The sequence below is a fragment of the Tribolium castaneum genome, chromosome 3 (assembly GCF_031307605.1).
Source record: "Tribolium castaneum strain GA2 chromosome 3, icTriCast1.1, whole genome shotgun sequence".
Classification (NCBI taxonomy): Eukaryota; Metazoa; Arthropoda; class Insecta; order Coleoptera; family Tenebrionidae; genus Tribolium; species Tribolium castaneum.
The window spans coordinates 22842195-22869078 of record NC_087396.1 but is presented as its reverse complement, the minus strand read 5'-3'; the positions used below and the strand labels follow the sequence as shown (position 1 = coordinate 22869078).

The window sequence follows — 26884 nt, the reverse complement described above, 5'->3', positions numbered from 1 at the left end:
TAGCCGTAAATGAGAAAATAAAAAAAGTTAAAAAAAATTTAACACCCCCCCCTTAAAATCGGCCAATTTTTAAAGTGTCTTAAAAACGAATAAAACCGATCCTATCTTATAGATTTTGATGTGCTCTTTGCGATGGAATAAACCGTTTTCTCCTAGCTCTTTTAGTTTGGCCGTAATCGGCGATTGAAAATTGAAAATTTTTTTGCGAGATATCGCCTTGAGTCTTATGCCATTTTGTAGAGTTTTTTATTCCGGTTGTCCCCGATTTTTCCGTTTCTCGATAACTCTAATAGTTTCGCCGTAATTGGCGGTTAAAAATTGAAAAAAAGTGAAAATGACAACCTTTTTTTGCGTTTTTCTCGGAAACTGTAAGACTTAGAGCAACAAACAAAAAACCATCTGATAGCGCTTAATTTTCTCTATTTTTTCGATTAAACCCGGAGCCGCTCCGGGCAACGGTTCCGGGTACAGAGGCGATCAAAATTTTTCACTAAAAAAATTCATAAAAAAAAAACTAAAAGTCGTAGAGCATTGCGGTTTGTTCGATTGAATTCTACGGCTCATTTTACATAACATATCGATTTTTTACAAGAACTAAAAATTTAAATTTTTTTGCCTAAATTTAGGGTAGCCATTTGTCTAGTGAAAAATTTTATTCAACAAAAAAATTCATAACTCAAAATCTAAAAGTCGTAGAGCAATGCGGTTTGTTCTATTGAATTCAGCGGCTCATTTTCTGTGTTATACCAATTTTTCACGGTATTTAAAATTTTGATTTTTTTTTGCTAAAATTTCCTGAGTAATAATTATACACTAACCTTTAAGAAAGTGAAAAAATATTTTTTTTTTAAAACTTTTTCTATTATAGTTTTTTGGACTTATATATGCCTTAACAATCCCCTAGAGTTGTTAAATGTAGAAAAAAAATTAATTGCTTCGATTTTTAGAGTTTTGATTTTTACAATTTTTGTCGCAGTTTTGGTCGATTCCGGGTACCCGGCACATTTGTCGAGCAATAGCTCCGGAACTATTAGAGATAACCCCATGAAGTGTATTATCGTTGGAAAGCTCTTTAAATAATCTATTTTTTTCAAAAAAGATTATTGTTCTCCGACTAATAGTTTTCGAGAAATTGCAGATAAAAGCAAAAATAGGTAAATTTTAAAAAAATTCATAACTAAAAAACTATTGGGAATTTGGTAATTTTCTCGATGCCAATCGATTCCCCGGATCATTTTGCATAGGTACGGATCAAAACAGTACTACTTTTTGAAATAGTTTAGCCGTAAATGAGAAAATAAAAAAAGTTAAAAAAAATTTAACACCCCCCCCTTAAAATCGGCCAATTTTTAAAGTGTCTTAAAATCGAATAAAACCGATCCTATCTTATAGATTTTGATGTGCTCTTTACGATGGAAAAAACCGTTTTCTCCTAGCTCTATTAGTTTGGCCGTAATCGGCGATTGAAAATTGAAAATTTTTTTGCGAGATATCGCCTTGAGTCTTATGCCATTTTGTAGAGTTTTTTATTCCGGTTGTCCCCGATTTTTCCGTTTCTCGATAACTCTAATAGTTTCGCCGTAATTGGCGGTTAAAAATTGAAAAAAAGTGAAAATGACAACCTTTTTTTGCGTTTTTCTCGGAAACTGTAAGACTTAGAGCAACAAACAAAAAACCATCTGATAGCGCTTAATTTTCTCTATTTTTTCGATTAAACCCGGAGCCGCTCCGGGCAACGGTTCCGGGTACAGAGGCGATCAAAATTTTTTACTAAAAAAATTCATAAAAAAAAAACTAAAAGTCGTAGAGCATTGCGGTTTGTTCGATTGAATTCTACGGCTCATTTTACATAACATATCGATTTTTTACAAGAATTAAAAATTTAAATTTTTTTGCCTAAATTTAGGGTGGCCATTTGTCATAGTGAAAAATTTTATTCAACAAAAAAATTCATAACTCAAAATCTAAAAGTCGTAGAGCAATGCGGTTTGTTCTATTGAATTCAGCGGCTCATTTTCTGTGTTATACCAATTTTTCACGGTATTTAAAATTTTGATTTTTTTTTGCTAAAATTTCCTGAGTAATAATAATACACTAACCTTTAAGAAAGTGAAAAAATAAAATTTTTTTAAAACTTTTTCTATTATAGTTTTTTGGACTTATATATGTCTTAACAATCCCCTAGAGTTGTTAAATGTAGAAAAAAAATGAATTGCTTCGATTTTTAGAGTTTTGATTTTTGCAATTTTTGTCGCAGTTTTGGTCGATTCCGGGTACCCGGCACATTTGTCGAGCAATAGCTCCGGAACTATTAGAGATAACTCCATAAAGTGTTTTATCGTTGGAAAGCTCTTTAAATAATCTATTTTTTTCAAAAAAGATTATTGTTCTCCGACTAATAGTTTTCGAGCAAATTGCAGATAAAAGCAAAAATAGGTAAATTTTTAAAAAATTCATAACTAAAAAACTATTGGGAATTTGGTAATTTTCTCGATGCCAATCGATTCCCCGGATCATTTTGCATAGGTGAGGATCAAAACAGTACTACTTTTTGGAATAGTTTAGCCGTAAATGAGAAAATAAAAAAAGTTAAAAAAAATTTAACACCCCTCCCTTAAAATCGGCCAATTTTTAAAGTGTCTTAAAATCGAATAAAGCCGATCCTATCTTATAGATTTTGATGTGCTCTTTACGATGGAAAAAACCGTTTTCTCCTAGCTCTTTTAGTTTGGCCGTAATCGGCGATTGAAAATTGAAAATTTTTTTGCGAGATATCGCCTTGAGTATTATGCCATTTTGTAGAGTTTTTTATTCCGGTTGTCCTCGATTTTTCCGTTTCTCGATAACTCTAATAGTTTCGCCGTAATTGGCGGTTAAAAATTGAAAAAAAGTGAAAATGACAACCTTTTTTTGCGTTTTTCTCGGAAACTGTAAGACTTAGAGCAACAAACAAAAAAACATCTGATAGCGCTTAATTTTATCTATTTTTTCGATTAAACCCGGAGCTGCTCCGGGCAACGGTTCCGGGTACAGAGGCGATCAAAGTTTTTCACTAAAAAAATTCATAAAAAATAAACTAAAAGTCGTAGAGCATTGCGGTTTGTTCGATTCAATTCTACGGCTCATTTTACATAACATATCGATTTTTTACAAGAATTAAAAATTTAAATTTTTTTGCCTAAATTTAGGGTAGCCATTTGTCATAGTGAAAATTTTATTCAACAAAAAAATTCATAACTTAAAATCTAAAAGTCGTAGAGCAATGCGGTTTATTCCATTGAATTCAGCGGCTCATTTTCTGTATTATACCAATTTTTCGCGGAATTTAAAATTTTAATTTTTTTTTTTGCTTAAATTTCCTGATTAATAACACTTACCTTTGAGAAAGTGAAAAAATATTTTTTTTAAAACTCGTTCTATCATAGTTTTTTGGACTTATATATGCCGTAACAACCCCCTAGAGTTGTTAAATGTAAAAAAAAACTAATTGCTTCGATTATTAGAGTTTTGATTTTTGCAATTTTTGTCGCAGTTTTGGTCGGTTCTGGGTACATTTGTCAAGCAATAGCTCCGGAACTATTAGAGATAACCCCATGAAGTGTATTATCGTTGGAAAGCTTTTTGAATAATTTATTTTTTTCAAAAAAGATTATTGTTCTCCGACTAATAGTTTTTGAGCAAATTGCAGATAAAAGCAAAAATAGGTAGAATTTTAAAAAATTCATAACTAAAAAAATATTGAGAATTTGGCAAATTTCTCGATACCAATCGATTCCCTAATTCATTTATCATTGAAGGATGCTAGTATTTTTTATGACTTTTACGTACTTAACTTTAGCACGACTTTATATTTTATTTTTTGAACTTGCCGTGTATATGTTGGTGTGGTAAGCATCCCCGTTGGGCGGACTCATGCTGCGCTCGTTGCGGATGAGTATGGGCAACAGTTCGCCCCCGGGAACGTAGCAGGGGGTGGTGGCGGCGTTGGCTACGTCAAAGTGCCCCGAATTCATCGAGGGCGAGCTGTTGGAACGCGACCTGGAAACCGATTTGGACAGCTTCTTCTCCGTCGGCTCTTGTTTGTCCAACTCGTTGAGCTGCTGCTCCCTGCTTTGGCGGATGTACTCCTGCGAATGCAAAACAACGCCCGACGCTTGATTAAATCGCTCTAATCAAGATGCGCAGCAAAAAAAGAACACTAAGGCATTGTGCCGACTTCAGACACCTAATTATGGTCGGGCCCAAAGTTATGTATTCCATTTTCATATTCCGGGCAATTTATGTACAGGCACGTCCTGAATAAATGATCGTTTTATGAGCTATTTATCTCCACTGGAACGCTTATATTTATCTTGGTATTTTCTGTTCTGAGGCTCTGTACCTGCAACTGGCTAAGACAAAATCTCAGACGTCGTTTGAGGTGGATATCAGCTGTCAAAGTATCAATAAGAGCCGGGAGCTGTTAGCAATATTTCATACACTGACAGGCCATCCTCTCAGAACCGATAGTTTTCTGGAAGCACACCGTTCAATCGATGCCGTGTAACAAATGGTGATCTGAGAATCTCATAGAGGCGTATTTGCTGCATTATTTCAGTCTGGCTGAAAAGACAAATTTTCCACTGTGCGATAAATTTAAATTCAGAGACGATTTACGCCGAAATGTTGCATTGTTGCGCAAGATAAAAATTTCCACTGGCATAATAAGCGTCATAAGAGACATGCAAGTGGAAAGTTATTAAATTCACTGAAACTGCAACGAGGTGTAATTTTAACGAGGCAGGTAATTTCAAAAACTGGCATTTCTAGAGAACTAAATTAGAAAACGTGAACTAATATTGGGTAATAAACGATGGCTTGGTGAACTTTATAATGAAGTGACTGATGAGAGGGAAGAAAAGGTGGCATAAACGCCTTTTATGACCAAACTTTCAGCCACTCCTGCAACACTGCGACTGTTTTAAATTATTATATTCTTAAATCGCCAATTGCATTTTCTTCCAATGTTCCAATGTAAAGACCAGGCGTTTAATTTATGCAAAATGTATTTTGAATTTTTATTGTCTGTTGAATTAAGACCAGAAGTCGCAACGTTGGCTCATTTTATTTTTAGGAGTTTGAAAATACAAGGTAAGTATTTTTTGCTATATTTCAAAATGTTATCCAATTTTCTCTATGTGACTGAATTTTTTTAAAATTCATACATTTTCTCTTGTAATGCAAATTCATTGATTAATGAACTGTCGCTGTCAAAATGTCAATAACTTTAAAAAATAATTAAAAATAATTAAAATAATTATTTTTAATATTAAATAATTAATACATAAACATTCAAAATTTAAGAAACATATATACGTAATTTTAGTGCTGAAAATAATTTTATTAAGAATTGTTTGTCAAAACATTATTTCAGAATTGTTGTTTTAGAATACCACTGGAAATAATAGAATTTCGATTAATCAATATTTTCAAATATTTTTTATATTTTTTTTAATGATAACTGACATTTTTTATTAGTGCACATTTTTATCTTTCGGGTAAATATAAAACAATTCATAAAAATAAAACAAAAGAAAGAAAATTATAAAATAAATTTAAAAAGTTATAAAAGTTATAGTTATATATAGAAACGAGTTATATCTTTTCGTTCTTACTTTATTTTACAAAAGGTGTCGTTTATAAATTAAATCTAGAACAAGAAGTAAGGCCCATTATGTTTAATTGTCAATATTATTATTATTTTTATATATTTTCTAATATTTAATTTAATTTTTTTATTTATTTTATCCTCATTATCTGAAAGATAAAGGTGTGCACTAACTAAAAGGGTAAACAAAAATGTTAGATAATTGTCATTTAAAAAAATTAGGAGCAACGTCATAATTCAAAAACGAATGACATTCTAAATGCTATTATGACGTCAAAATGTGGCATTCGAAAAATAAAATAGACCTATCCTAGGTTTTTTGAAAAATTACTTACAACAAAAATTTGAATTTTGTGCGTTACTTTTGGTTAAGTCTCTATAAAGTGAGTTTAAAGTAATGCAAAAAACTATTTTTTATTGGCATTTTCCAAAAATGCCAAAAAATAAGCGTCCTTTATATAATACACAGAAACAATGAACTAAAGCATTGTTATGTGTTATTATCAATGAGTTTTTTATTTTTTTTACTTATTTATTAACTTTTTTAAATGTGCGTGAATATTTTTTATTTTTTATACTTACCAGAAAGATCAAAAGTACATCAAAAAGAAAGAAGAAAAATTTCGTGGGGATATTTAATTTTTTTTTAAAACCCATAACAAAAATATGAATATTTAATAAAAATTCCTGAATAGATGTCCTGAATAGATTTTGTTCAAATTTGTTTATTTTTCACCAAGAATCATTCAGTTTCGCTTTGAAAAATTGAAAAAATTTGGTTCAATTTTTTTCAACCTTTTTATCGTCTGTACAATAACTTAATAAATAACTGTTAATATACGCTCAGCATATTTAAAAAAATCTCTGATTTATTCATGTCGTGGAAATGAATAATAAACACGAAAAATTTTACTATATCTGCAGCAATTTTTATAAATTGTTTGTATAACAATATTTATTAGCGTTTTAATAATATTCATGTTTTCATTAGAATTGCATTCTCGTATATCATTAATTTTTTATTGGGCCTGTTAACAATAATTAATTTAAACAATGCGGACAAATATTTCACAAAATTTAAATTTATAAGTAATTTATATGATGCACTAACATAATTGTTCTATGGATAAAACATAAAATTTATGGACATAATTTCGAGTAAACAAATACTTTTTACTAATTCAGAATTTTGTGCCCGATCAAGTAAATGTTTGTAGCGGCAGACGGTCATAGATAAAAGGTGCAAAACGGTCTGAATGCGCAAGATGTGAGCGGGTTGTTAATCCGATTTAGCCCAAGTTGAGCGTTGAATCCAACTTTTCATTTTTGCGCTCCTGCTTCTAAATCTTCGCAATCCTTTCATTTCTGTCTCGAAATTAATGAAAAATAGGGTCGATTGTTTCAATTCGGGGACGTTTTATCGCGCTGCCTGGGATGAAAAATTCAACTTATGAATCGTCTGAATCATCTCGCCGTTTAATAGAATTTAATTAGATTGGAAGGCCGTAGTATTTATCAAAATTAAACAAGAAATAAAGTGACTCGCAGCAGCCGTTCCCATTATTCAGCGCCGAATAAAAGATGAGCCGCAATCAATTTACATTAACTTGCATATCACCGTTTTGGGTAATCACCTAATAAAACCTTTTTGTTTGCTGGATGAACGTCTGACAAAAGGGCTGATAAATTGCACGTCGCGGCGACTTTTTGCTTTTTGGTTTCGTTTGCGGACGGTTAAGCAGGAATAAAACGCAACTTTGGATTAATTAAAATTCGCCAAAAACTAGCGGTTTCTTCGCCGCATATGGCGACAGTAAGTAACAAGGCACGGAGGCGGCCTTTGTCTTATAAATTATGCACTATTTCCATTATTACATCTTTAACCAAATTTTACGTCCAGAACGGCGTTGTCTGGCGAAGAGATAAAAACTGAAAGACTGCCACAAGGACGCTTATCGCGCAACGTGGCTCTAATTAAAGTACTTTCGTCCGCGTTTATTGTTTCACATTTCACTTAACCGCAAATTAAACGGACAACACAATATGATTAGAAAAATGTATTAAATGAAACATCGGTCAAACAAAGGAATCGGGAACAATTCATTTTATTTAAGCGATTTTCACGCATCCATAAATTGCGGTCTGTGGGAAAGCAATAAAACAGATCGTGGAATCCCACAAAAATGCAAAAGAATTAGATCCACAATATTCAACGAATATTTTCAAGTTTTCAAAGTGTTGCAGTTAAATTTTTACCTTAAATAAAAAACATGCAAAAATAGCAGGTCAGAAGATTAATGAAATTCTTTGACGACTTTTTTGCATATTCTTGACAATTTTACGAAATAATTACGTACCTGCATTAAAAATGTGGCAATAAATCGCAAAAATTGAAGAAAGTTATTTTTGGGTTTTGGCCCAATTGTTTGATTTTTCGGCACGTTTTATTTACCTAAAAAACTTCCAAAGCATGTTTAAGAGCTTGACAAAAGCAGAAATAACTTTATTTCAGACCAGATTTTGTAATTTTTTGCACATTCTTGACGCAATTTCGCTCAAAAACAAACGAAATCGAGTAAAACAAAGTAAAGGTAGTTTCTTATTTTTGTAATTCTGAGAAGCGTTTTGGCAAAAATCTTACAAAATAGATGGGTTTCAGGTGAAAAAACGAAGTAAATTGACTGAAATAAGATGAACTGCGATCAAATTTGGGCGTTTTCAGACAATTTTAGCGAAATTTTTTATGGAGAAAACCTAAGTTTGTTAACCACCCAAAAAAATTGTGTTAATTCTTCGCTTTGGTTACATAGATTTTTGAGAAACATTTCACTTTCAAGCTGAAAAACATACAAAATTTCTGAAAAAGACAAATATTGTGTGATTTTACATAATTTGGTGATTTTTCGGTGTGCTTTCCAACGTTTTAAAATTTTAATTCAGAAACAGAATATTATTTTCTGATAAATGTGTTCTTTTTCGTTTATTTTGACGAAATTTGGTTTAAAAACGAGCTGAGTCGAGATTATTAGCAGAGTTTTGACAAGATCTTGTAAAATAAGCTAAGATAAAATAAACTAAAGATAAGATCAATTTCGATCTAATTCACTAATGACTGATGGTTCACCAATTTTGGGTAAATTTTTCCAAAAAAGACAAATTTTTATCTCAAGAAAATTCGAAGAAGGTTAAAATAACCCCCATTTTAGTATAACTGGGTGAATTTTCGGTTTATTTTTTACAGAATTTTGCGAAATAATTACGTTCCTGGCTAAAAGTGTTTTCAAAAATAGCAAAAATAAGATAATTTTAAATTCTGATTGATGATTTTTCGGTCTCTTAGAGCGAAATCTCGAAAAAAAACAATATATTTTTAGCAAGAAAGGAAGAAATAATATTAAGTTTGACCAAAATTATTGTTGTAAAGTGTTTTATAAAATGAATGAATTTGGTTGAAATAAGAAAAATTATTCTTGAACAAAAGAGTGTCTAAAAATTACAAAAACAGAATTAACACAATTTTCGGTCAAATTTCGATTTGTTTTTAACTAAATTTTCAGAGCTCATTTATTTTCTAGATTTAAACCGGATTGAAACATTTGCAAAAAATAATTTTTTTCGCTTATTTTTTAAGAAATTTCGTTTAAGAACGATATAAATCGAGTGAAACAAATCAAATTAATAAAATACTCAAAAATGAGTTTAAAAACATTTTGAGCAAAAGTTTTTGTACGATAATTTTTTGTTCATTGTCTTGAATATTTGTACCTGAATAGTTTGGTGGTCCCTTATGAGTTTCTTGACACAGTTGAAAACAAAAGTGAAGCACATGCCTGCCAAAATTAGCGAAAAAATAACCATGATGACGATGATGTGGTCGTCGTTCAGCGTCAGCGTCTGAGCGCCCTGAAACGACAACCATATTAGTCCCATCAAATCCCTTAACATTTATTTTGGGGATAAACGCGGATTTCCACTCGTAAAATTTTTACGAACACTTTTGTTGCACTATCACGAGCAAGTTTTATTGATTCGAAACGTGGTGAAAATCGCGCTTAACCCCTTGAACTAACAAAGGATTTAATTTGAAAATAACACACGGGGACAGTGAAACTACACTACTACTACTACGAAAATTCCCTCCGAGAGTTGGGGGAAGTGCTTCCATTATAGTTTTAATGGAATTCGCACGTTAATGGCTCGCCTACACAATTTTAAAGACACGTCTACAACAAGCTTTTTCGGGGTCAATAAGAATCAAACAAAACAAAAACAACAAACGGACTTAGCCTAGACACTAACTGCTCCTCCCTAAAACAGACATAACAACATTTCAGACAGCGCAAAACAAATTTCAGAAGAACACATCAAAGGCGACTCTTTAGCCATGAAACTAATGACTAGAGACCGGAATTTTTATGAGCTTCCTAATTTAAAATAAGATTTTTGCTTTGTATTTAGTTTAAAATCATTACATCAAAATTTTCAATTTCGTAGTTATTTTATTTTTATTTTTATAGTTATCAATTTTTCAGTATTTCGTGGTTTTACTATCTTATTTTTAACGTTCTTAATTTGCAGTTTCATAGTTTTTTTAATATAACTCTTTCAGCCACTTAGATTTACAGAGTCAAACTCATTTTTAGTTTTTTTTCTATTTCAGTTTTTTAATTTTTATGTTTCCAATCTTTTGGCGTATTAGTTTTTTTTCAGAACCTAATGTTTCAATTTATTAGTGTTTCTTTTTTCTAGTTCTATAGTTTTTTTAGTTTCTCAGTTTTTGATTTTATTAATTTATTTATTTTAATTATTATAATAATTGTAATTATTATTTCTTCCAAACCAACACAGTATTCTTAGAATTTGTGTAAGAATTAAAACAAAAGTGTATTTTTGTCAAAAAAAATTCAAAAACTAAGCAAAATCCTGTTCTTAAAAAACACCGGCCCTTAAACCGGTTCACTGGTGTCTCATTTGTCACAGGAATGAGTGACTGACCAATAAAAATATAAAAATTACCTCCTACTTGTTTATTCGGTGCACAAAATAATGCAAGACGTTTGTCATTGGATATTAGAACGATAGTGCATTCCCAAATAAAAAATAGACCAATCATAAAGCGTTAAAAACTGAACAAAAAATTAGGTGTCTATTTAACTTATCCAACTTTTCACAAGCTTCTTATTTTTTTCTCAGGCTTTCACTCTCATAGTTTCTCAGTATTGTAGCTTTTAAGTTTCTTAATTTTTCATATCTCATATTTATTTTTATAATTTTTCAGTTTTTTGTTGTTTTACTGTCTTATAATTTTAGTTTTCTAATGTCCATATTCTGCAGTTCTTTCGTTTTTTTAATTATCATTCTTTTGGTCACTTAGACCTACAGAATTTTAAAATTACTGTTTTTGTAATCATTTTGTATACTAGTTTTTGATTTTTTTAGCTTTTATTCAAAATGTCATGTTTCAATTTATTAGTGTTTTTTTTTTGAAGATTCACAGACAAATTGTATATAACATTTCTGGATATAAAAATCTACGGAAAATGGAAATGTTAATTGAATGAATAGATATTGGTAATACATTTATGTTTTTATTATGCTGTAGGAATTAATAAAAATTTTATTCTAAATAATTTCAATTTTTTTGTTACCTAAACAAACCTCCTAAAAATCCGATCTCTACTAATGACTGATGGATCGTACATTATGCACTAAGAGCCCGAACACAAAGCGTTCCCCTTTCTATTATAGCCAGAAACCCCATTTTTATTCTTTGTGTCTTGCTAAAGCTCCACGTAAATATTTGGTTTCACGGCTAGCCAGCGCCTTTCGAAAAACACTCACTGGACAGTTGTCCTCATCCCAGCGAAACCTGCAGTTGTATCTGCCGTTACAGCGCAGCTCCTTCGAGATACAAGTAGCATCCTCACAGCTGAACTCCTCGCTAGTGCACTTGTCCTGCTTCTTATCGCCGCTCTGTTTGTCGATGTCCCTATAAGCCGTGAAATTCGCCTCAAAATGCGACTCTTCAGTCGAGTTGAACACGGCAAAGAAGCGCACAAACATGACGTTCTTCTTGGAAAAAACCGTGTCAGCGATGGAACCGCAGAACTTTTTCTCCTCACTGGGCAGATCGGTGTTGGTTGAAAACACCTGCACGAAGTTCTTGTCGCATTCGTTCGGCTTGTCCAAGTCGAACTCCTTGAACTGGAGCTGAATCTGCGAGAGATAATTCGATGTTGTTTATTAAAAATGTAATTTTGGGTTTGTTTAGGCCCCCGAGCTGAAAAATTTAATATAAGTGATTCGCGAAATGGAATTTTTAATATAAACGCAACTTCGCTTTGACAAACTTCTTACGAACAATTATATTTTTAATTTTGCCAAAACGCGTAAAGAAAACAGAGCGATCTGCAAATATTTCAAGGAAAAAACACGAAAACTATTATTCCGAACAATTTAAAACGATTTACTCAATGCGGGGATTATGATTATATGCCTTCTCATTGTTCCAAATACGTGGGGCACAATGCACGACGATTAATTACATATTGATTGAGAGATTAAGTCCACAATAACTCAAACAATAACAGCCTGTATGTTTGATGAACATCAAAAACTATTAAAAGCCCCCAATCAAAAGAAAGTGAAAACAACTGCAACAAAAGCTTAGTTTTTTAATCTATTAATTGATGTTTGTGTGCCAATTCATTCAGCTTTTATCTATAATTAAATAAATAAATAAACCCTTATTTACGGTACTAAACCTTTGCATTTACGTAATTGCAACAACATTTAACAATTTAGTACACATTTTACAGAACAGGACCAGTTTGTAAAAAAGTCTGCTATTATTAAAGGAAAAATTAGATACAGAAGTATGGAGAAACATAAAATTATTAAAATTGTTGAAAACAATAAAAACATAAAGATAAATTTTTCTTCAACTAAATAGTAAAATGAAAAAATGTCTTTATTATTAACTAAAAATAGCATACATACGCAAAAGTATATAAAGATAAACAGAAAATAATAAAAAATAAGCATTTAAAAGAAGGGTATGTAAAAAAATATTGGAGGAATGTATAAAATATTGATTAAAACGAAATAAAAGTTACTAGGTGACATGACTTCACGAATCAATAGCTTTAATTTTTTTCACTACAGTAAAACCTCTCAACAACGGACACCGGTTAGGAATCTTAAATTGTCCGTTGTAGAGAAGTGTCCACTTATGAGAGGTAGAAAATTTTATATAGGTTTTGTTACGTTCCTACAAACAGTCCGTTGTGAAGAGGTGTCCGTTATTCGGAGGTGTCCATTAGGAGAGGTTTTACTGTACATTGTAATAGGGCCTTCTTGTTTAACATATGGATAAAAAAATTGGAAATTTGCATTTTCTTGTTTTTTGTCAATAAATTAAAAAAAAACATTGTCTTCAAATAGTACCTTCATTTTTTTACTATTATCTTTAAAATATTGTTTTTCTTCTTCAGTATGTTCACTGTTAACATATTTATAACAATTTAACCGTGTGAGATTATGAGAAATAAAGATAAGTTAATTTTATTTAAAACGATTGCTTGAAACTGATAAAAAATTTCATGAATTCTAGCCTAAAGTTCAAGAAAATATGTTCTAGGTTTTAACTTTTTCGCTTAAAAAATTTCTAATACAGTAAGGACCAGAATCTCTGCCTTAAATTATAACTCATGGTGTTAAGCTTAATAAAACCACTCTTTTAAGCCATCACAAATATGTTAACACATAAAAGACACAAAAAGGTACTAACTCCTATTTTTTTAAATTACGAAAAAATAGTAAATTGACTGCAATAATAATGAAGAACAATTTTTCCATTTCACGATCAAACCCTTTCCATATTAATTAATTCAGAATTGCGAAAATAGTTAATTTGGATTCACAGTTCACGTATTAAAATTACATATGTCGTGATTATTTGCAAACAAATGTGAAGTTTACACAATGGTGGATTGATACGGATACGATTACCATTAGCCATAAAATTGAAATTAGTTATATTTGATTTGACCAGGTAATATAGCATTTGCTATAATATTGAATATCAATTCGAAAGTAATTTCCACTGTAATTACACACTATCGTAAATAAAAAATATTATTTCGCAATTGGATTCATTTTAATGAACAGTGAGATGAAACTGCACCAAATAAATGAATAATAATGGCTAATTTTTGCGTAAATTTAAAATATTTTATGATTTTGTCAAACTCGAGTAAAAATCATGAAATAAAAACCCTGCGAAGGCCCTGAATATTCATGCACTTTATAGCCCACATTTCCATATTTTATTATAGTATACGGCGTTATTTACATGCTACTAGAATTAAAGTGTCTACAGTTCGCAACTCCGCGACCATTTAACAGTCCCACCCTGAAGAATATCGTAATTATTCTCTCCTGCCTGATCAAAATTGGATCCGACGCAGCGGCGTTTTAAAACTTGAAAATATCTTGAGTAAAACGCCTCAAACTTTAGCTGATGCAGAAAAACGATTAAGAAGTTTAAGTGAAGTTTAACGTAAGAATTCGCGCCACAAAGCCAATTCAAAATTCCTCGCCTGTATGAATTGTAAATACGTTGCTCGAACAATTCCGAACTGTGGTTACATGAAACATCGCTCCAGTTTTATTTACTTGGATAACTCGGTTCGAAGATCTATGAATGTTTGAAGCTATTGGTTAAAAACCCACCCTTTGGTAGTCCTTGACACGAACTTCCCAGATGCAGTCGGTGGCCACCTTGTATTTGTTGCGGAACTCGACGATCTCGGCCGGAATGTCGCTCTTCGTTATGTTGCCCTCTTCCATTAGAAGCTTCTTCAGGTGGCAGATGGGGATGTCGGGCACAAGCCCTAACAAATCAAAACAATTACTAGTTCACGTTTTCTATCAAAAAAAAAAAATTTTTTCAAAACTTTTAGTAAATATTGTGTGAAAAAAATTAGACAAATTTTAGTTATCAGTGGGTAAGCAGAAAGCAAAATCTGTAAATGACCATTCGGTGAAGGAAGAAAAATGCAAATTAGTGTAATTCATGAACCGTTTGAAAGTTTAATTTTGGGGTTTGGTGTCAGAGCCAGGAGGGGAAATAAAACTTTTCGCTTCGCTATAAAAACAGATATTGTCGAGTCTGGTGACATATGACACGGTTGTTAACTTCTCCCTGAATCGCCCTCGTAAATATAATAGACTCGCACTCGAATAATGCTCAAAACAAAGACTGGGTTTTTTACAACTTTCCCGAAAATATTGAAGTGTTACGATTTGCGATCAGTCGTCAATTTCCCCGAGTTGCCTCGAGGCACAATTTCCGACTTAATTCTTTCCACATTACAGTGCATTGAACGAGAACAGTTCGAAAGAGTTCGGAATTTGCTTCGATTCATAAAGCTTTGCTGTTGCCCTTCCATTACCATCCGAAACGCTAGAAATTTCTCTTAACGGTGGCATTTGCTTTTAGTTCTTTGAAATTCCTTATTTACATACGTTCCTACTCGTCTTTATCTTTTTATTAATTCATTCTTAATTCCAATCCTCTCAAGCCGTCGATACTCGTTTCGTATCAAACGGAGGATTACAGCACAACAATAGAAATACATCGAAATAATACCTCTCAGTGTCTCTCTTTTATTATTTATTTATCGATTCGAGAATTCAATACTAAAACGTACCTCGTCTTGGTCGCTTTTTATTAAAGATATTACGTTTCAGCTGCTTGTCTCTCGGCAGTTTCCTGCTCAAAAGAAAATGTGACAGAAATTAAGTCCCACTTACAACAACGGTTCCATTCCATTGCAAGTTTGCATGCGGATGCTTTTCATTTAGATATTGTAGTTGTTTTGTGCACATTTGCGGTGAATCAAGCAATGCACTTAATGCTCGCATCTAGAGTGAAAAAGCGACAGAGAATTTGGATTAATAAAAAGTGTTAACTGCAGACGGTTTGCGATTAATCACCGAGCTGAGTGCGATACACAATTCGCAACGAAAGCGATGAAAAATGAACGCGCATTTATTTCCACTAGATCAGAATGATTATAATAAAATTCAAAGCAACTTTTGCAGTAGTTTTAACCGTAATGTGCTGAATAAAACCATTTCAGTTGCAGTGTTTATAAACAGCAGAATTAATTAAAAAACAATATCTGGTTTTCTGATGTTGTGTTTTACAAGATGAAATTTATTTTGAAAGGCAACAAATTAAAGAAAGGCTCTGCGATATTCAGGTATCATTATTATTAGCTCATCAAACGTAATTAAATGTAGTATACGTAACTAAATATCTATTTCACAGACCACAGGAATTCTAGTTTAATCAGTTTAAAGCGAATTGCTCTATTGTTCCATTTACGTAGGGTCGTAGCGCGTAACGAGGTTAAAGGTTACGATAATTGGATCTTTCAGTCAAAAGTTAGAGACACATACGTTTAATAGAGCACAAAATTATAATTATTAATCACCTTCTAGCCCTCGTATCGCTATAAAGAGAATATTCGATAGTGGCAAAAATGGTGGATGCGCCGGGATAATTTATAATTATATATTTATTATTAATTTTGTATTACTCTGCAATTTTTTTAATATATTTAAATTTTTGTAACTGTTAACCTATAGATTAAAGTAGTCATTTCACGGAGGCATTTGTCGTTTTCAATAAAAAAATGTTTCAAAAAAAAGTTCAGTTTGTTTCAGCGTATTTTTTAGTTTATTTTACACAGTACACTAGTTTTACAAAACTAAATTACTCTAAAACTTATTTATAAAATTAGTTTAATTAAAAATGGTGGATGCGCCGGGTTATTTACTAAAAATTTATATTTTATGAACTAAAGGTTTAAGAGTAAAACAGTTTGTCCTAGCATATTCTAAAGTTTATTTTACGTATATCTACACTAACTTTTTACATTTGAATTTTTGTAATTAGAGTGGGGCATTTATAGTTTCTCAGTAAAAAACTCGGAAAATAATATTTCAAGAATAAAATACTTTGTGTCAGCGTATTCTACACTTTATTTTGTACATTGCACTACTGGTTTTACAGCACTAGATTACTTGAAAACTTATTTAAAAAATTACATTGATTTGAAAAATGGTGGAGGCGCCGGGATATTTACTAAACTTTTATAAGTCAAAAACGAAAAGTCTAAAAGTAAAATGGTTTGCTTCAGAGTATTCTACCGTCTATTTTACGGAAAAATATACAACATTTGAATTTTTAGAAATATTGGTCTGAAATTAAAGTGATCATTTTGCGGAGGCATTTATAGTTTTTCGGTAAAAAAGTCATAACTCGAAAACTAAAAGTCTTAGAGCAAAATGGTTTGTTTTAGCGTATTCTACTGTTTAGTTGTTTTTTAAGTTAGATACTCGTCATCTTTTTAAAACTAATTTTAATCTAAAAAATGGTGGATGCGCCGGATCAATTAAAAATTTTTTTATTTGAAAACTAGCAAACGGTTTGTTTTATTCTATGGTTTATTTTACGTATAATTACACCAGTTTTTCAATATTTTTAAATTAGAGAAGTGATTTAACGAAGGCATTTGTAGTTTTTTATGAAAAAATCAAAACTTGAAAACTAATTAGAGCACTCCATCGTGTTCGGATTTTTCTCCACATTAATTATTCATTTATAACCACTGGCCTTAATTAAGTTTACTTCGTCGGTGTACAGCCACGTTTATTTTTGCTTAAACATAAATAAACAAAAACAAGAAAATAACACGTTATTTGTCAAAAGTGGTATAACTAAACAATTAATTAACGAAATATTTTCTTAAAAGTTTTTTCTTTTTAAAACATTTTGAAATGTGTATACCGAGCAATAAAGAACGATTTAATTCAGATTTCAGCTTGGACATGAATTCCATTTATAAAAGTCACGCAACAGTTGCGGTTTCTAAATGAAATGGTTCAAACAGTTGTCGCTGAGGATTAATTTCGGCTTCGAGTGCTTTTGTACTATTGTAACAATCTAACGTAATTTAAATAATAGCTTGACATGCAGTGGTCAGACTAAAATTGCTCGAACGCCGAGAACAAATTGCATAAAATTTGTTCCGGAACAAAGCTGCGAAACAAAGAGGCTAAATCACCGTCTCAAATTGCAAAAGAAGTGTTATCAATCGAAATAAATAAGAAGCGAGTGTTTCAGGAGCAATAATTTTTAGAGTGCTTCTAGTTAGTAGACTATACAAAGGCAAATCTCTCAGACGTTCGTTTGAGAACGAACGAAATAAAAAGCTCTCAAGATGACGGAAATTTCATTAAATATTTTGAATTCATTACACTACTCACATCCCGTGGGCCTTGGCAGGAATTCGTAAACCGCCCGAAAGCCCTTGTACTCGATATTTTCGTCCGAACTGAAGTGAATCCACAAGTAGCGATCGGACGACTCAATAACCGGCGGAAACTCCTTCCCGCAGAACTTTTTCTCGATCAGCTGATTGTAGCCGTGGAGTCCGTCCCTGATCTCCAGGAAGTCGTTCGCACAGTCGGGACTTCCCTCCATTTCGAAGTAGTCCCGAAAGTCCAGCCTGATAAAGTGTGCCGCAGGAGCTGCAACAATTCAGACGTATCAAAATTTGATCGGCATAAAGCACTCGAAGTATTAACCCAAGGGCGGAATCAATTAATGCACCGTTTTTTCACCCGCTGAAAAGGAGCAGCAAAATCGAATTTAATTAGCCCGGAAATATGGAAACACTGAAATGCTTTCGCGCTTCATACTGGGCGTTATTTATTCATCTCGATCAATTTTGTGCATCGCTAATTAAAGGGCCTGGATTTTTAGAAAGCTGGAAATCTTATTTAGTTATCGAAAAAGCTAAACAAATTAAAAACTGGACTAAAAAAGTGATAAATTAAATAAACACAAATAAATTGGAAAGCTAAAATTATGAAATAGTGAAACAACGAAAAACTGAAAAATTTTGAAAATGAATATGAAATACAAGAAATTAAAAAACTAAACAGCTGAAATACTAAAAATAAATCTGAAAAATGTGTGTTTTTTTGTTCAATTTTTTTCCAGTTTTTAACTTCTTATGATTGGTCTATTTTACAGTTGGAAGTGCACTATCTTTCTAATATCCAATGACAAACGTCTTGCAATTTTTTGTGCACCGGATATACAAGTAGAAGGCGATTTTTATATTTTTATTGATCAGTTACTCATTTCTGGAACCAATGAGACACCAGTGAACCGGTTTAAGGGCCGGTGTTTTTCACAGAACGGGACTTTGCTTAGTTTTTGAATTTTTTTTTGACCAAAACACACTTTTGTTTAAATTCTTAAATTCTAAGAATTGCATATACTGTGTTGGTTTGGAAGAAATAAAAATTACAATTATTATAATAATTAAAATAAATAAATTTTTAAAATTAAAAACTGAGAAACTAAAAAAACTATAGAACTAGAAAAGAGAAATACTAATAAATTGAAACATTAGGTTCTGAAAAAAAAAAAACTGAAAATACAATGAAACACCAGTGAACCGGTTTTAGGTCGGACTTTTTCACAAAACGTAATTTCACTTTAGTTGTAAACAAAATGGCAAATTTTGCTTAGTTTAAAAAAAACTATTAAGCAGCAAAGTGCTAATAAGATAAGATATTAAAATTACGAAAAACTGAAAAATTTAGAAAATGTAGGAAATAATATGTAATATTATGGGAAAATATGCGTGTTAGAAATGTTTGTTAAAATCCGGTTACATCTAATTGATTAATAAATATTTTTTGCATTACATTTTTTTGTCAGACTGCAACACTTTGAAAAACTGGAGTCATTTTTAGCTTGCTCTTATTTTGCCGGAACCTAGTAAATTGTGAAAAATAAGCAAACTGAGAGCAGTGCAATTAGGCGCTAAATCGATGTGTTAAATCCCCGCCTGGAAAGAAACAACTCCTCTGCAGAAGTTTCCCTGCTAATGAACTTTCTCATAATAAAATTATTTGGTTTGATCGTCAAACCGACACAGAACAAACACGGGTCAGTTTACTTATCAAGCAACTTTATCGGAAAGGCCTTGTCATGCAAGGAATTTCATTTGCGAGCGAATTTTTAATCCAGTTTAAAACATAAGTGCTGGATGAGTTTGTAACTGAATAATATTGTTTTAGCGAGCGAGTCGCTGATTTGGAATCCATCGGAATTTGGATGCGAATCAGAGAAAAATAATTAAAATTCGATTAGAGGCGGGAAAATCAATCGAGCTGCGTGTGTCTCAGCTTTTTCTCCACCGTATCAGGGTTTGCTCTTTGTGCCAAATCTGTTTACATTAAACTTCCAATTAAAGAACCAACGAACGCTTTTATTCTTGTTTGCATTATTCGCGTAATCGCCTGAACCCTTCTCATTTTTGCCGTTTTTTGAATACGTTCGTAACCGCGATTTATAATGCAGATAACACGGCTGCGAGATTAAAGCCAGTGTCGTATGAGCAACGCCAGTAATAAATAACCGAAACGTGCGAAAAATCGGAAGGAGGAGATTGGATTTATGTTGGAACAGAACTTGATTAATTGGCCGACAGTTGTAATAACTGAAATACGAGTTTAAACAACAGTGCAATTGGCTCAAGGAGTTTGGCCAAAGTTGGCAAAGTCACGGGAGACTTGTTGAACTTGACTTAACAAGGGGTCAGGGGAAGGAATCACTGGCACCGAAAATTCCAAAAACAGCTTTGATAAAAATGAGTAAAGACGTACATCAAAGGTTTTGTTGACAAAGTTGCGCCCTGTTTCAGGATTTTCTTTAATCATTGTCAGATAACCCCGCTATTAATCGTGAAAATATTAATTTTTTCGGCTCCTCCACCTCGTTAATCATTTGCATAAAAAACGCCCGCGGTCGCAATTAAAATGATGACTTTTTTATCAGCGCAAAATATCTGTTTTGGAAACGAGTAAGCCGATAAAAAGTGGATTTTGTAGGTCGACACATAAAAGCGATGATAACCTGGCGTTTCAATCCGCATGGAAACCAGCCCATCCATCACGACTATTCACGCCAGACTAACCCGAATATTTTGATAATCCGATAGACAAGCAATTGTGTCGATATCTAGACGACTGCCACCGCAATAACTGCCCGAGAAGTGTGAGTGCACGGCCGTAAAGGCACCAGATCGAAACGATTCCAGGTTTGCATATTGCATTGGTTTCGCTGCACGTAGCGGACGTGGAGCAGATGGGCCACGTGCAGGAATGGCGATGTCATATTTTACACGAATGCTGCAATTTTATTCCAGCCAAAGTAGGAAAATAACGCAAATTTTACGTTTCCTCAAAAAAATAAAAAAACAAACTGATACACCGTGTATTAGGAATTGAAAATTTATTTTTAACATTTTTAAAGCTCCGCTTTTAGATAGTTTTTTAGAAATTCCGACCAAATGAATTTCAAAATTAACTCAATGTCGGCACTAATTTCTAAACATTTCTGAGGAAGTTTTTGATTGTATATAAGGAAAAAGAAGAGGACCAAGGAAGACCCTTGGGGAACGCCTAATGTAATAATTGTTCCAATATTAGAGAAAGTAAGAAGTCTAGAGTAAAGAAGAAATTTTGTTATCTTAGCCTTGGACAGGAAATACTCTGCAATATAATAAATATTATTATTTGAAAAAACATTCTTTTCAAGAAACCCAACATACATCCTATTTTACCTCAGTTATCGTCCAGTAAAGTAAAACCTACAAATAAATTCGAATGAAACGTAATCTTGTTTAATAATTAAAATGTAATTAATATTTTTAGTTACTTATTGTAGAGATTTGCATTTACAAAGATTCTAAAGTTTCCATAAAATAGCAAGGTAAAAGTTTTGTTAACGAAACATTTTTTTGGTTTATGCTTCGTGAATAAAGTGAACTGTTTGTGTTTCTAATGTTATTTATATATTACACAAATTTTTTTACAAAATAAGATTACTGGAGAATTTATTTCAATTTTTTTTATTTTTGTTGAAAAATGGTGGATGCGCCGGGTTAAGTATAAAATTATATCTCAAAAACGAAACGTTTTTGAGCAAAACGGGTTGTTTTTAAGTATTCTCCTACGGCTCATTTTACGTATTATTATACTTGACTTTTAACCTCTCGCATTTACTAAAGGTTTTAAAGTTATCATAAAGTAGCGAGCCAAAAGTTTTGTTAACGAAACATTTTTTTTGGTTTATGTTTTTTGAATTAAGTGGACTGTTTGTGTTTTTAATATTATTTATATTACATTAGTTTTTTTACAAAACAAGATTACTCAAGAACTTTTTATTTAAAAATGGTGAATGCGCCGGGTTACATATTAAAATTTATTTGCAGTTATTTACTAAATAAAATTATAACTTGAAAACTGTAACTCCTAGAGTAAAACAATTTGTTTCATTGTATTTCCCAGTTAATATCATATAGTTCACAAAATTTTTTTCACAACACATGATACTACACAATTATTTAAAACTTATTTTAATTAGAAAAATGGTGGAAGCGCCAAAATTTTTATTTAAATTGTTTGTTTCGAAGGTTATTTGATTTCATTTCCCGTTTTATACCTACTATTTTTACAATAAAATTTGCCTAAAATTATGTGGTGACGTTACAAAGCATATTTAGTTTTTCATTAAAAAATTCATAACTCAAAAACTAACTTGAGCGCTTCATAGATTAGCAGCTTATTTATTTATCACCACAAACTTTAAATAAGTTTACTTTGCTTTTACCGAAAGTTCTAAAGGTTTAATACAATAACAAGCCAAAAATTACGAAACATTAAGAATTGTTTTTTGTTTCTTAAATCAAATGAATTGTATGTGTTACTCGTAATATTATTTTGTTGCTGTTGTTAAATTCTTTAATATTTTTAAGAGCCATAAGCACATTATTTATCTAGAAACTCAAGAATTTAAAATGACACATATTTTTGGAATTTGTATAAATTGGTGAATAGATGTTTATTATTTAAGAATATCTTTATTTAAAAATTAGCGGTGGCTGTAATGTGTTTAAAAAGTAAATTGGCTCGCTATAATCTTGTATTTGTGACAATATCCTGCAATTATTGAGCTGTTTTAGGATGCAGCCCACACACCCAACCCAAATGCATTTTCCGACGAAACAAATTTAATTTTGGTGGATGCGCCGGGTCAGAACCATCACTCGGTTCAATAAATGACAAAATACGTGATTAGTTAATTAAAGTTTCTGTGGTTTGTGGCAACATTTATTAGCTGCTAAATATATAATGCAGTCATAATTAAAATAATTAATCATATTTCAGTAACTTGATATTAAATTAATGAATTTGTTTTTGCATTTGCACTGCAAACGCGAAACCTTATGCCAAATGGTTATTTATGTTTAATTAATGGCTTTTCGTCACTTTGAATTCGTTATTAAATAGTAGAGTTACTTACGAAATTTGCATCTTAACTCTTGCTCATGTTACCCACTTGAATGCTTTTATAAATCAAGTTTCGTGACTTTATTAAATTTTAAGTAGCGTTTAGGGTTAAGGTAAGTTTGGAATAATTTATAGATGAGACGTTACGATGAAAGATTGCTTAAAACGGAATCGCTCATTCTACAAGAAACAGCCAAAACCAAAAAACGCCTGTTTTCGTTGCCAAAAATTGATTTTTCCAGCCGAGTGGACTTTCATTTGTTAGTGGATGCATCCAGACAGTTCTATTCGAGTCTATTCGTGTGAAACTGTTGCTTATGCTGCATACACACTCGCATCTAGTACAACTTCAAACATTAAATCCTCGCAAAACAATTCTACTAAAACCTGGATTGGCAATAGAAGCGCACTCCATTTACTCAAAACTGCAGCGGCAAATTAACAACGCCCGATCGAACAGACGACGCTACTTGTGTTTAAACTTCCGCCGAGCTAAAAAATAAATCACCGTGTCTTCCATAAACAAACCAATCTGACAAGACAACGAGACACGCACAAACACATGTGACGTCAAAGGATTCTTCCACAATTATCTATTCCGCGAAAATTTCACACCCTTCATCATCCGAAAAGATCCAACTTCGTAAGTTGAACGGAGCGCACTCTACTCGACTAATTAAATCAGAGCGGTGGGAGTCTTTGAAGCTTGTCATTGTTCAACTAACTTCATGTTCGAATTGCTTGTAACATCGACGATCTAATGTAGACTTGAGTATTGATCCGGAACTTTTTCCTGACAAGTTTCGCTTTAATAATATCCACTCTTGATGGATTGCGTTTAAATCGGGAAAAGTAAAAGTTTCATTAGACAAATTGTGAGCTCGAGAGCGCGCTCGAGCTCTCTTATTAAATCACTACTACGAAAATCCGAAAAACCTGGATCCAATTAATAACTAGAAGAAAGTAACCTAATTCAGAGGTGTTAAAAAAGTTGTACAAAAACAGAAAATCTGGTAATTTATGTTACATTTTTTATTAGAAAACTTTTGCTTAGTTTTGAATGCCTTATGATTGAAAGTGTACTTTACCGGCGATATCCAATGACAAACGCTTTAATCGTCTTGCAATTTTTTGTGCACCAGATAAACAAGTAGAAGGTGATTTTTATATTTTTATTGGTCAGTTAATCATTTTTGAGACAAATGAGACACCAGTGGACCGGTTTAGGGGCCGGTCTTTCTCACAGAACGAGAATTTGCCTTAAATGCAAAAAAATTGTTGATTCTGCATAGTTTTTGACTTTGTTTCATTTTTTTTTGACAAAAACACTTCATTAAATTTACATATTACACAAAAACTAAGAATCCAAGAAAAGTACGACTTTACTTAACTAATTAAAATCTAACTGTTAGTTTAAAAAAATAATAATTACAATTATAATAATTAAATTCTGAAGTGTTTAGAGCAGGGATGTAATTAAACTTCATATTTTTAGCGACGTTTCGATTTTAATGAAATCATCATCAGGCTACAAGGATACATAATAATGAAAGTAGATAAATTTTTATAAAATTAGAAGATAATTTAATACTGAAATAGAGTTTGCACGTTTTCAGAAATTAAAAGTTAAAATTCTGAAAAAAGAACTTTAACGCTGAGAAACTAAAAATGTTTAGACTGAAATTGTGAAAAACTAAAATACTGAAAAACAAAAAAACACAAAACTGGAAAAGGAAAATGTTATATTTTAAATAAAAAAACAATAAACAAAAAAATTAAAAAGTTAAAAAATCTTAAAAACTGGAAAACTGTAAGATTAAAATTTTGTAGATCTAAGTCACTGCAAGAATAATAATTAAAAATCTATGAAACTGCAAAGTAAGAACATTAATAAGATAAGATAGTGAAAAGATACTAAAAATTAGAAAAATAAATAATATAAGATACTACGAAACTAAAAGCTGAAATACTAGAAGAACAAAAACAAAAAATCTTTAGGTGTAAAATAAAATAATTTTAATTTTATTTCGAATAAATAATTTTATTTCGAATTTTAAGAAAACCCTTTAAAAATTGCGTGTTAGGAAAGTTCCCTAAACTCTGGTCTAACTTTGTTTAGGTAACAAAAAAGTTGCAAAAACCGAAAATTACGTACTAAAATATTTTTTTTATAAAGTTGCTTGTTTTTAATTGAAGTTTTTAAGCTTTAACTTATTTCGTTTTGCTTGCATTTTAATGGAATTTATTGCAATAAAAATTATGATTTGTTTTCCTGCTGTAGAAATTAATAAAAAAAATTAATAAATCAGCAAACTTTTATCTAATTCAAAAAATAGACTAAACAATTTAATTTTGCTCGTAATTAAAGTTATGTTAACAGTTGTCGGACGCACATTTCCTGTAAAAATGTTTGTCAATAAAATGTTTGAAACATTGCGAGTTTAATTGATTTAAATGTCTGCATGAAGTTTTGTTTTGTTTGTGCCTCTCGGCATTTAATCTGTTTGTGTTATACTAATACAATAACTCCCCATTTCGAACATTAGCTGTTTCCATAGTTTTTTACTTTTTAATGTGTACATTTTACGTATCGATGGCTGGACTTTTAATTTATTTGATCCATTTCTTCCAGCCAGCATTTCACCTTGTTAAGCCCGCTTTATTACCCAGATTAATAACTTCATTTGGTAGCAGTATTCTCTTTGGTGCTACATGCACGTCCCGGAGCGCTTGTTCAGTCATCCGGCGGTTCGTATAAGAAGCAATGAATAAAAGATGAGTGCGTGTAATGAGCATTTTGCTGCAAGTGCATCAAAGTCTGGCGTGTGCCACGTTTTCCAAAAACGTATTTTATTAAACGCAAGATTGCGAGCGCTGTCTTCTCTTCATTTCGTTTTCAACAGTCGACTTGGGATTTTTGGCAGCAGCGAAATTATTCCAAAATCCTGTTTCAACGTTTTGTAAACGCTCTTTTTCAACACACGGACTAAATTACGGCCATAATAAAAGACCGCTGCGTTGAATTATGAACTCGACCCGACATTAATATTAACGCAAGACTTAACTCGCTAGATTTGTGCGGAATCTGCCGGTGTACGAACCGGAAGAGGGAGCGATGTGTGGAGACTTATTTGTTTACTGATACAGCGGACAAACTAAAAAATTCCCATTTACAAATGACGAAAATCCAACTTGGACGCTTTTAGCCTTTTCGAACCGAATTATCGGAACTTTATGAGCGAAATGTTTGCAAAAGCGACTCCACCATCAATCACTAATACAGTTAATTGTATAATTGACTGAACAAAAATTATACATTGTACATTATATTGTAAGTTTAGACGTGGATGCGGAAAAAGCGGCTTTAATCCGAGCTTCGAGCTGTATATTTTAAAAAATAGCAGCGACATGAGGGCGAAATATTAAAATATTCAATCAGCTGTTCCGGAGCATTTCGGCGTTTTTTACCCAAACCCTGGACAATTGCTAATTGCGATAAGAACATTTGGCGCTGTTTTCGCTGATTGTGTCATGTTTTAGCCGGTCCGAGCCAATAAAGTGGCTCCGGGTGATCGCCCGGAAACTCCGGACTCGCCTCTGTTAATAAATGCGACCCGTGATATGTTCGGGGCAAGTTTTATATACATATCGGAAATGCCGGTGGCATGAGAAGGGTTGTTAGGCGGTCACCAGCTTATGTTTTTTAAATTTATTGGGTTAGCACAATTTTTTGTTGCCAAATCCCGAAATCCATTTTAAAAAGGTTGGGAATGAAATTTTCGACAAACACTG

The 26884-nt window shown here is 32.0% G+C and overlaps 1 protein-coding gene across 3 annotated transcripts in view; it reads right to left on the bottom strand.

Moving 5' to 3' along the window:
* Nucleotides 1–26884, bottom strand: part of Neto (Neuropilin and tolloid-like) — a 139559-nt gene that overhangs the window by 3690 nt on the left and 108985 nt on the right. For 2 of the 3 annotated variants that reach the window (XM_064355503.1, XM_064355505.1), the window contains exons 4-9: nucleotides 17987–18250; nucleotides 14381–14541; nucleotides 11489–11863; nucleotides 9947–9955; nucleotides 9413–9550; nucleotides 3870–4127 (exon numbers count right to left, since the gene is read on the bottom strand). In XM_064355503.1, the coding sequence (XP_064211573.1) occupies nucleotides 3870–4127; nucleotides 9413–9550; nucleotides 9947–9955; nucleotides 11489–11863; nucleotides 14381–14541; nucleotides 17987–18250 (1205 nt within the window). The remainder of the gene's footprint in view (nucleotides 1–3869; nucleotides 4128–9412; nucleotides 9551–9946; nucleotides 9956–11488; nucleotides 11864–14380; nucleotides 14542–17986; nucleotides 18251–26884) is intronic. The other variant, XM_064355504.1, reaches the window with a different exon arrangement.